Genomic DNA, 12,232 nt, shown 5'->3' with positions numbered 1-12,232 from the left:
TGATAGCTGACACTATCATTTATGCTGGAGTTTTTGCAATCTCCGTCATTTTTCCGTTCCCGTATTTTTTAGAAATTTGTATGGGGAAGCAATTTTTGACAATTCGCTCAGTACAGGAACACAATGAAAAATAGCATTGTAATCATGGCAGAACTAGCAGGTAGTGGTATCACACCAGCTGATCGAATATGAAAAGTCAAATCCCTTTATAACATAAAGAAAGTTTTGACATAACATATTCAAAATTTTACGATGCCACTCCCTTGGTAATTGTGCCATGATTGTAACAAAGTATTTTAATATTTTTTTTTTTCACATTGTTTACAAATTTTGATAGACCGTGTTTAGACATTCAAACTGGAAAGAAAATTTTTCTTCTCAATTTCCTTTAAAATTTCCTTGTTGTTTAGACACGGAAATCATGTTTGTGTCAATTTTATATTTTTTCTTATTCTTCTTCACACTCATTTTCTCATTGCGCCGTTCAAAAACAAAGCCAAGGCAAAATTGTAATGAAAAGTAAAAATGGACGTGTGTGAAAAACAATTAATTATTAAAGGAAACCTTGAATAGCATTTTAATGTTGATATTTCCACTTATTTCGAATTGTTTTTGTTTAAAAAAATAGTTTTTCCTCCAAATGGTTTTTTTTTTCAATTGTCTCCGCTGTTGTTTGTTTCTCGACAGAGAAAATAAAATGAAAGAAAATGTAAAAACAAATCTGCAGCCAACTTCAGGTTGTATACGAAGAAAAACGAAACAAAACAGAATTTGCCAGTACAGAGGTGTGTGTACCCCCTCTTATTCCTCTCTACTCCCTCGCCCATAAACTCAATTTTCTTTCCCATTAACTTTCCCTGTATAAACAGGGACATACTAAATTTTTTTGTTGCAGCAATTGACCATCTACCTTGTTTCTTGTGATACGTGAAAAGTGTTGCAACTTTTGGTACTTTTTTAGGCGAAAACAGGGTTGTATATCATGTGTACTGTGATTTCGATGTTGATTTCGCTGAAATCACGAAATGAGATGATTTCATTTTTGTATGCAAAATCGTGATAAATTTTGCTTGATTCCGCGCGAAATCATGAAACGCCTTCGAAATCACGAAAAGACGCCGAATGTAAACTAAGCATTAATCTCATATTTGTTGTTTCAAATTTAAAAACAACAAGTTTAAAGTGGGATGTAGTTAAAATTGATTACTTTAGGGGATGGCAGAGAAGACTAGTTTCGTCCAACGCCACTTGGACTCATCAGTTCTCTTAGTTCTTTTTATTGAAACAAAGAACCCTTCCCCAATTTTATGACGACTCGAGCTCAAGAATAAGTGTGGCTGATGAATTCAACTGAAACACCTAAAACCTCTCGTAGCCGCATATGTAAACCAAATTAATTACTCCCACTTATTTTTTCTTTACTAGGCGTTTACACACAGACAGTATTGGCAAGACAATAGCAAAGTTACAAACCATTTTCACCAATACATTCATAATTTTCTCTATACATATTTAAAAATTTATAAATGTATTTGTGAAAAAGGTTTGTATTTTTGCTATTGTCTTGCCAATACTGGCATTTGTGAATGTAGGGTTATGAATGGAATAAAAATATCTAAATGTAATATTTTTCTTCTGGAGCAGTTAAAGCGCATTATTTTATTGTTTGTGTATTTGGTGTATGTATGCGTTTTCAGTAAGCGAACGATGCTGATCCAAATGATTGAACTGGATCATGGTGGAATAAGAAGGTGTTACATCAAATCATGCAAAACGTCAAATTTGCTCACAATTATACATTACTGTGAATTGCTTGTTTACATTTTGTATGCGATTTTATTCACAATAATGCATTTTGACAACTGGTATGAAGATCAGCTGTTTTTGCCGTTGTACTAGAGCTGGCAAAAAATCGATGCCAATATCGATAATATCGATTATTTTTTAAAAATTCAATATCGATAGATAGTTTTGTCCATCGATATTATCGTATTAAATATTTCTAACCCAAAATTCCTTGAAATAAATAGAAATTTCGCGGCATTTCGGTTTTTCGGAAAAGTAAATTGTATTTTTTTATGTCTTTTTATTAAATAAAAGCAACTGTTTTTTGTTGCTTCATGTTTCTGTAAAGTACTAGTGTAAAATGTGTACAAAGGCAATTTTTATTCCAAAAATAATAGTGGTGACAAATTACCGATAATATCGATAGCAATCAATATTTTAAAATATTATATCGAAAATATCTAATGTTGGGAATATCGATGCTCAGCTCTACGTTGTATGTACCTGTATTATTGTGCCATGAACTGGATATTGAACTATGAACTAGATTACTGAACTAGTTCAGTTAAAAGAGCTGAACTATTGAACTAGATCTTTCAAATGAACTAGATTGTACAACTCTAATGCTAAGTTTAACGAAATCCACTCGATTTCATCTGTCAATTCCATAGCTCAAACGTCAAATGAAATCTCATCTGAAATCCATTGGATTTCCTTTGACGTTTAACCTATGGATTTGACAGATGAAATCGAGTGGATTTCGTTAATGTAAACATAGCATAAAGGTAGAAACAGAATCAATCGTTGTTGCGGGCAGGTCGATGCGAAACTCGTAGTCTCATACCAATATCATATTCCATCATGCTTAAGGGGTTACCGTATGGTGCGCACGTAAAACTTAAATTGGCCGCGTGACAGAATCAAGTTTATATAGAGTTTTCTTGGTTTTCTAAATTGGTTCCAATTCGCAAATAGGGCCAGCAAACGATCCCTTGGGATCTTCATGTCTATTAAATAAAACAAAACAAAAATATAAACTTCTTGTTTTTTCCTTTTCCCAGCAAAAAAATTTGGAAGTAGTGCAATGCAGAGTTATGATTTCAATACATCTTTCGATGCAGTCCACGCGGAGTTATGAATATACACTGCGCTCGATACATTTTGGAAGCACTCGCTTAAAGATCCCAATTTTTTGATCCCTACAGTCGCAGTCTTTTTTCTGAACACAAGAAAGAGTGTTAAAATTCTAAGAGTTTGTTTTATAAAAAATAAAGAAATACAAACTAAAGTTATGAACATTGCTGTAATTCACGAGACGCAAATTATTTTTGAAGTGGAGTTGGAGTTTTTTGGAAATCTAAACTGAAGTAGGAGGAAAAATGAAAAACCATTTGGATGATGAAGCAATATCAATTTAGATGTCATAAAAATCAGAGTAGAGGAAGTAAACTTGTTACGATCAAATTTAATGGAGAGTTTTTATAATTTGTGTTAATGTAATAAAGTTAATATTCTTGTTTTACACGAATAAGCAATGTATTTTATTTATTTTGGGATATTTGCAATGGCTTGCATTTTATAACATCTTTAGACTGCATTTAAATTCAATCCAAAACACTACATCAAAGACTGTGATTTGGATCGAAAATGGAGTGCATCCTAGCTTTGTGCCGTGGAAGCAAAATGGAGTGCATCCTAGCTTCGCGCTCTCTTGTAAAATTCATAGGTGAATTCATAGGAAAAGATGTACTCCAGCGGCAATTGTTCTAGTGATTTAACTGTATCCGCGGATGCAAACTTTTTGCTGGGTTGTTTATGATTTGTTTACATACCCCAAATGAACCTATTGTGAATGGTCTTTGGCTGCCCACAAACAATGAGACACTCATGGGTATTTGTATGCATTTTTTCTCTCGCTCACTAATGCTGGTATCACCAAAATTTCCATACAAAAATTAAATCGATGAATAGCCAGGCGCAGAGGGCTAGTTTTTTTGATTGGATTTAGTGGCGGTTTTTTGTTTTCTGCTTATAAATTCAATAAATTTGCTTGCCCGAGATGCGTGTGGTTTGTTTTGTTTTCTGTATTTCTGTTTTCAGCTGTCAGATTTCAGCTGTCATATTCGTCGACAAAACTCACCACTCGTACTAATTGGGGACAGGGTACGTCTGAATGATCATAGTACCATCCCTGAATGACGGCGTATGGGAAAGTGGCAAATATGTCGTATGTTACAAAATGACCGTAATACAAATATGAGTTTGTTCAAATGAGAAAAAAACGTTAAATCGCACTAATACAAAATAAGAAATTGGAAGGTTTATGCTATGGGAATTAGCACCTATAAAAAGGTGATATGCCAAGGCAAATGAGCAGAAGTATAAGTGAGCACGTGTACTGCACACATAAACGTGTGAAAGTATAAGCAAAAAAAAAAAAAAAGGAAAAGAACTTTAAAGTTTTTGAAAACTGAGCTTACATATAAAGACCTTTGGATTTTAAAATCCTTTGATTGTATACAAAGCCACATATTGATAAAATAGAAATACACAAACAGTGAAGTGAGTGTGCAAAAGTCAAATTGTGAGAATGATAAGTTCACTATGTGGTTTGTTTTTGCATTTTTTAGATAGCGAAAAACCTAAAATCTACCTAAACGTGCGCGGCTAGCAGTCCAATAGCCATAGCTGCGAGTCCTACACAGACAAAAATTTGCGTTCTGGATGAACAGAATAAAGGACAACAACACATATAATCAAAGGTAGGATTTTGGCCATAATAGCAATAGAAAGTTGTCACGCGTAGGCCAGGTGTAAGCCCAAAAATCATCAAAATTTATAAAAGCGTTAAGGTTACGCTACGCCGTGTTACGCTGACAAGAAAAAAATTGATAGAGTTACATAACACCCTGTGTGTAGAAAAACGTTGAACTAAAAATCAGCTGCTGTGTGATTGCAGCCGGCACTAGAACCTAGCCGAGACATCTTGTGAATTACTGCAACTGCTAGAATCTGTTCATTGGGATATTTGGATCCCATGTGTTTGTCGGTCTGTGGATCTTATGTATGCCAGTCTGTTTTTATAACAGCAAGAAACTATTATATTCCCCAAAGCTCACGTACATAAGTGAAGCGGACTTTAAGGCGCTAATGAAAATTTGATGATTTCCTTATTTAAGTTCTTTTTGTAATATTAGTATAATTATTCTATTGTCGTATATACGTGTTTTGACATATTATGTAAATTAGTTATTTTTCATTTTATATATATATTTTTTTTGATTTAATTTAAATTTTTTTATATCATACATTTGACATTTTTCTTAATTTTTATATTATTAATATTGTAAGGGATTAACGAGAAAAAAAGTGAAAGGGATAGTAAATACTTCATATTGAAACAGGTTAACATTCCCACATAACTATCTTATTGAGCTCGATCAGGTAGGACTTGTTAGGGATATTTCTTTAGATAAATTGGTCAGAACTTGGACCTAAAAACCCGATCGCTAACTCCCTTGATGATCCTGATAACGGAATCAAATAATAATATCAGAGACGATTTAATGTTCATAAATGATTCTTTTTATTCAGTTTCTTTTGTATTGAATGTTCGATTAATGTTGATGTTCGTATTTTTATGTTAGTGTTTATTTTAAAAAAATCAATAAAAAATTATAATGTTATAGTTTAATAAGACTCATAATGGAGTAGTCTTACTTTGATACAGGGGGTTAACGGCTGAAAAGGTGGTATGGTGATATAAGGGAGTTTGTGGGGTCCAAGCGAGTATATATTAGGAACCTTTGGACCATGGCTGGGTGGGCGAGTTGGGGGTCTGTACATCAGGACCTCGAGTCCCAAAGGATGTTCCCCGTTGTTGTCCAGATTATAATCAGTGTAGTAATATGTTAGTATGTTCCTGTCTTGTTTTTAGTGTTAGACTCGAGGCTTGTTATGGGTGGGTTGAGAACCCCCTGAGTCCGAAGACCTACCCGAAGACCCAAATAAGCGATTGTACCTGGTCATAACAGAAATGGCGCCCAAATCAAAAAGTGAACCTAGATCCGAATTAAACTGTGATACTAGGGTTAGAAAATCGGTAGTGCATAACACCGAAGCACTTAACGATAGCCAGTTTTAGAATAAATAGCCCCAAAGTTCTACACCAATACTAATTATATCTACCTAGTATTGCAACCAGATCTTTGTCCAAGATACTGTATAAATGTGCAATAGTAGAACTAGGTATAATAGTAAAGTTAGAATTAAGAATTATGATGGGTCAAAGTGCAACCTCTAGTTGTTTGTCGTAACTATGAATGCTTGTAATAGACCTGTGTTCTGTGTTTTGTGTAGTTGTTAGATAAGACAGTTATTTTGAGTGTAGGATTATGAATAGAGGAGAGATGATATCCGTTACGGAAACAAGGCTATCCGTAAGCCAGAGTATCAGGTTCCGTAAGCCAAAAGGTCTTGACTTATGAAAAGAAAATGCAAAAGTTTATGCCATGGTACCATAATCATCATCAAAATTTCTCATATATATGTTTTTCGTCTAGAACATCCTTTGAGGATAAAAATACTCTTCTCTGAGTAAAGTAAGAAAGAGAAATATACGTGATATGATTCAATGATGGGTTATGACAGGATCAATAAGTTTTTTTACGTTTTTTTTTTTTGGTTCTTTAGAAAAGTACTAATCCATTAGATGTTTTATATCATCTTTTCTCCCAAGTCAATACCTGCCTTTGAAAATACAGCCGTTCCCCCGTATAGATATATGTACATATATAAATCGTTACCCTTTGAAGTGAAAATATTAGAAAATATTTATTTAAAATTATACCGACAATAAGCAGTTTCTATTATCATATACAGATCGATATACTAGTGATATTCATACCAACTAAAAATTGGTGTGTTTTATAAAAAGTAAGAACTTAACAGAGTTGGTGCGTATATCAATTTAGTGCTTCAAGCATATTTAACAATACTCATAGCGATCTTGATTCTCACGAGCTGAATTCACATACAAATAGTAAACGACTTTTAGCATAACCTTCTTCGATAAGTGGTAGTATTCGTCAGGGTTACAGTTGACGCAGGGAATGACAACTAGATCAGCTTACAAGCGGAATTGGCCATCAAATTTCGATACAGCTACCGGACAGCACCGAATTGATTCTAAAAAGAAAAAGATGACTGAATTAGATTCCGAAATGAGTGTAAATGGGCAAATAAGAGATTTATCGGAAACGATCATTCGACGTCCAGGTCAAAAAGGTACGCCTAACCTAGCGCCGACTGCTCAAACAGGAGCTGAGAGTGGAGCAGAAAGGTTCTCTACCCCTGGTCCAGCGAGAAATCAGCTCTCAGACAGGGATATAGAAGAGAAAATCAAAGGAATAGTTAGTACTGAAGTCCGAGAAATGAAGACAACTCTGGAATTGTTAGTGAAGACGGTACAAAGCTTGACTGCAGGGACTAATAGTGTACCTCCGAAAGCAGTTAGCTTTGGGAACAAAAATGCTAATGGGGAAATTTCCCACACAGAGCCGGAAGTATTTCCACCTGCACATGTTAGGGACCGCCGTTCCTCAGGAACCGCGTCCAGTACTGGAAGTTATGCCTCTCAATCAGTCATTAATGACCCGATAAGGATACGTGTAGATAAGTTTGGCATCAATTTTGATGGAAATCCACAAAAGCTGACGGTTGAGGAGTTTGTATTTCGGCTAGAATGCTTGCCAGAGCAATTTCGGCTGCTGATATCTGGATCAGTGCTAGAATGGTTTTGGCAGGCCCAGAAAATGCGAAAATTCACCCTATGGATACAACTAAAAGATGCATTGAAGACTCAGTAGAGAAACACTAAGTCTCCCTTTGAAGCGATGAGGGACTTGGTGGAACGAAAGCAATTGTCGAATGAGTCGGTGGATGCTTACTTCCATGTGATGGGACAGCTTCGGTCCCGCTTGGCACGCCCCATTACGGATGATGATATGGTCAAAATAATCAAAACAAATGTCAGGGACAATATCAAGAATATAGTGTACCCAATGGCCATATCTACCGTAGAAATGTTAAGGGTGGAATGCAAAGATATCGAGAAGATCTTCCCTAGAAGAGACTCGAGGCCAATGACATTAAATTCGCGGCCTGTAAGACAGGTAAACGAGGTAATAATGGAAGAATACTTACCGGAGGAACCGCAGATACAGGCAGAGGTCCTCGAATCGGTATCCGCCCTACGAACCAATCCACAACAGGGCAAAACGATTATGTGCTGGAATTTCAGGACCGCCGGACACGTATTTAAGGACTGCCCGTCTACAGAGAGAGCATATTTCTGCTTTCGGTGTGGCAAGCGTAACACCATCACTCCGAAATGTCCCAACTGCCAGTCGGGAAACCGCCGAATGGGCGTGGAAACTGCGGGGGAATCACGCCCGATGGAGAACCCTGCAAGTTAGAACATTATAAAATCATGCCACCAAAAAGAAAGAGCAAAACAAACGGAAGCAAATGTTAGTGCCGAATCAAATAATAAACCGTGGGCGGGAAATAGACATTATATTCCATTAATAGAAAGAGGAAGATATTACGCAGAAGTCAAATAAAAAATATTTTCCGATATAGACACCAATAGCTACATACCCAAACGAATCCTAAAAATCCGGCAAAAAACCACAGAGAAACGGAAATTACATCGCCAAATGGTCGCGACAATAGGTCGTGCAGTTTCCAATTCTATAGATCCAAGAATGTATGCCGATATTGGGATAAATGGTAGGTGTGTAAATGGGTTGTTAGACACGGGAGCATCCATTAGCCTTCTTGGTAAGGGATGCCGAGAATTACCCGAAAACTTAGACTTTGAAATAACACCGGTCCACAACCACATTACCACCGCTAGCGGAAGATATATCCGAATTATAGGAAAGACTGAATGTGATATACAATATCAAGACCAAGTGAAGTCAATGGCACTATATTTATGTCCTGATTTAGAACAACGATTGTATTTGGGTATCGATTTTTGGCGGAGGTTTGAACTAGCCCCGGAAATATTAGGTGTGGACGAAATAAATATGGATAAAGTAATGGAAGAAGTGAAAAACTCGGGCGAACAACACAAATTAAAGCCCCATGAGCTATCTGAAGATCAACAGAAAAGACTAAATGAAGTCATACGAGAATTTGACACTTTTGAGGAAAAAGGTTTGGGTCAGACCCATTTAGAGAAGCATACAATCAAGATGATTGAGGGGGCTGTGCCGGTTAAAGACAGGCACTACCCCATGTCACCTGCTGTTCAACAGATAACTTTTGAAGAAGTAGACAAAATGCTGCAATTAAATGTAATTGAGCAAAGTGAAAGCCCGTGGAGTAACGGAACCACTGTGGTGAGGAAGCCCGGGAAAAACAGATTCTGTCTTGACGCGCGAAAACTTAATAAGCTAACGGAGAAGGATGCATATCCTCTCCAAAATATTGATAGAATACTCAGTCGTATAGACGAGACTTTCTATATCAGTAGCGTCGATCTCAAATTTGCGTTTTGGCAGATCGAGTTAGACGAAGAGAGTAAGAAATATGCAGCCTTTACTGTGCCTGGACGACCTTTGTACCAGTTTGGCGTTATGCCCTTCGGGCTATGCAACGCTGCACAGAGACTGTGTCGCCTAATGGACAAGGTCGTCCCCAGTAAACTAAAAGAAAATGTATTCGTCTATCTCGATGACTTATTGGTCATTTCGAGTGACTTCGATCACCATTTGCAACTGCTGAAAGAAGTTGCACAGTGCCTAAAAAACGCAAATTTGACGATCGGCCTCAAAAAGTCACAATTTTGTTTTCAGGAGTTAAAATATCTGGGGTTTGTCATCGGTGGAGGGATGCTAAAAACCGACTCTGCGAAAGTAGACGCAATAAAGAAGATCGCGGTACCCAGGAACCCGAGGGAAGTGAGAAGTTTCTTGGGCACAGCCGGGTGGTACCGTCGATTTATCCGGGACTTCGCAACGATATCCGCACCACTGACGGACACTCTGAAAAAGAGCAAAAAGTTTCACATGACCCCCGAAGCCATTGCGGCTTTCGAGAGCCTTAAAAACGCCTTAACCACGGCGCCCGTATTACGGCACGCGGATTTCAGAAAAAGGTTCTATATTCAGTGCGATGCCTCTGAATATGGTATTGGCGCGGTGTTGTTTCAATTGAGCGACCACGGGGACGAGAATCCAATAGCTTTCTACTCTCAAAAGTTGAACTCGAGCCAAAAGAATTATAGTGTAACTGAAAAAGAGTGTTTGACGGCCGTTATGGCAGTAAAAAAGTTCCGACCATATGTGGAACTTATGGACTTTACTGTCATAACAGACCATGCTAGCTTACAGTGGCTCATGAGTTTGAAAGACTTAAGTGGACGTCTCGCCCGGTGGTCGTTGCAATTGCAACATTACCGTTTTGATATAGAGCATCGAAAGGGAAAAGATAACGTGGTAGCCGATACCTTATCGAGGCTCCCGACAATCGAGGAAATCGACATGAATGCGATTATCGACGCAGATGCCAATGAGTTTAAATCTGAGGACTATGAAGATCTGAAGAAAACAATCGAGCATAACAAAGACAGCCTCCCAGATTTAAAAGTTAAAGATGGGATGATATATAAACGTCTGATGTCCAATGATAGTCAGGAAATATTTAGCGAATACGAGTGGCGACTGTGGGTACCCGAGTCTTTGACCCACGAGCTAATTCGAAATGCTCGTGATTCTCCCTGGCCATTCTCTACTGGCCAAATATGATTCTCTACTGGCCAAATATGACTTCACAGGTGCGGCAAAACGTCAGCAATTGTGTCACATGTAAAGAGACAAAGACTGTGAACTACAATACGCAAACGACCATTGGCAATGAGGTAAAGACTGATCGGCCGTTCCAAAAGTTGTATATAGACTTTTTAGGTAAATATCCGCGGTCGAAGAGTGGAAACGCCTATATTTTCGTGGTGGTCTACCACTTCTCTAAATTTGTCTTCCTCAAGTCGATGAAAGAAGCAACAGCCAGCAATGTGATAAAGTTTCTAGTAGAAGAAATCTTTAGAAAGTTCGGAGTACCAGAGATTATCCATAGTGATAATGGGGCACAGTTTGTTTCTAAGCATATTCCAAGAATTGATGAAGGTATATAAAATTAAACATATGAAAACGGCCCCGTACTCACCCCAATCTAACGCCTCAGAACGGGTTAACCAATCCGTTCTGGCAGCCATCAGAGCCTATATGGAAAACGATCATCGTGATTGGGACCTCTACTTATCCGAAATAGAGTGTGCCCTCCGTACGGCTATCCATTCGGCCACAGGTGTAACGCCCTTCTTCGCCTTATTCGGCTATCATATGTATACGAAGGGAACTGATAACAACTTGGCACGAAAACTAAGGTCCTTATCGGAACATGAAATTCTTAATTTGGATAAAAGTGACCGTTTACAATTGATAAGGGACAGAATAAAAAAAACATGCATAAGGCATATCAAACGAGTGCAAGAAAGTACAATCAAAGAGTTCGAGTAACTAAATTTGCCCCTGGCCAAGAGGTATTTCGTCGCAATTCCCACCTGAGCGACTTCCAAAAAAATTTCAACGCGAAATTCGCTCGAAAGTTCGTAAAATGTCGCATTGCCAAACTTATTGGAAACAACATGTACGAACTTGAGGATCTCCAAGGTCGGCCATTGGGGGTGGCTCACGCCAAGGACCTCAAAAGGTGATATAAACTGTGATAATTACCCGCAACATGACTGTGATAATAGTATATGAAACGAAGTGCAATATAGGATAAGCAATTATACAATTATTTATTTAATTAATTATTTATCTAATTATTCCCGTTTAATTATTTATTTAAGTGATAATTTATCTAATTGTTTTGTGCTTGTCCTATATGCGTATCTATATGATAACTGAATCGGAACTTACCACCAAATTCGTACCTCAGGAGATCCGACACAGTCATGCATGCAAAGAATCAACAACCAATGTGTTGGTAATAGGCCAAAAATTACATCAACAACGGGGGTACCTGGGATAGATTATCCAAAAGTAAACACACTTAATAACACTCAATAGCATTCGATACTTCCCTAATATCATATGCCCGGCTGAGGTAACCTCAGGGTATGGGAGTTCCCCACGTTGGGTATCATTCCATATAGCTTCAGGATAATAATCAGATAATCCACAATTTAACATAACAGACCCACCGCACACCGTATATTTCGGCGCAGGCTTGCAATATACGGAGTTTTGTTGCGGGCAGGTCGATGCGAAACTCGTAGTCTCATACCAATATCATATTCCATCATGCTTAAGGGGTTACCGTATGGTGCCCACGTAAAACTTAAATTGGCCGCGTGACAGAATCAAGTTTATAT

The 12,232-nt window shown here is 37.6% G+C and overlaps 1 protein-coding gene across 1 annotated transcript; it reads right to left on the bottom strand.

The window, feature by feature from the left end:
• Positions 1–5,379: 5,379 nt before the first annotated feature.
• Positions 5,380–11,891, bottom strand: LOC141393003 (uncharacterized). Its single transcript, XM_073965958.1, has 3 exons — positions 11,778–11,891; positions 7,990–8,250; positions 5,380–6,972 (listed from the first exon to the last, which is right to left on the bottom strand). The coding sequence occupies exons 1-3, from the start codon at positions 11,812–11,814 to the stop codon at positions 6,914–6,916; spliced, it is 357 nt and encodes a 118-aa protein (XP_073822059.1). The 5' UTR covers positions 11,815–11,891; the 3' UTR covers positions 5,380–6,913.
• Positions 11,892–12,232: the final 341 nt, after the last annotated feature.

This window comes from Musca autumnalis, unplaced genomic scaffold (assembly GCF_047663935.1).
Source record: "Musca autumnalis isolate F117 unplaced genomic scaffold, ASM4766393v1 scaffold_2, whole genome shotgun sequence".
In the NCBI taxonomy this organism is placed as follows: Eukaryota; Metazoa; Arthropoda; class Insecta; order Diptera; family Muscidae; genus Musca; species Musca autumnalis.
Note: the sequence above shows the minus strand (reverse complement) of the source record. Positions and strands in the feature narration are given on the sequence as shown.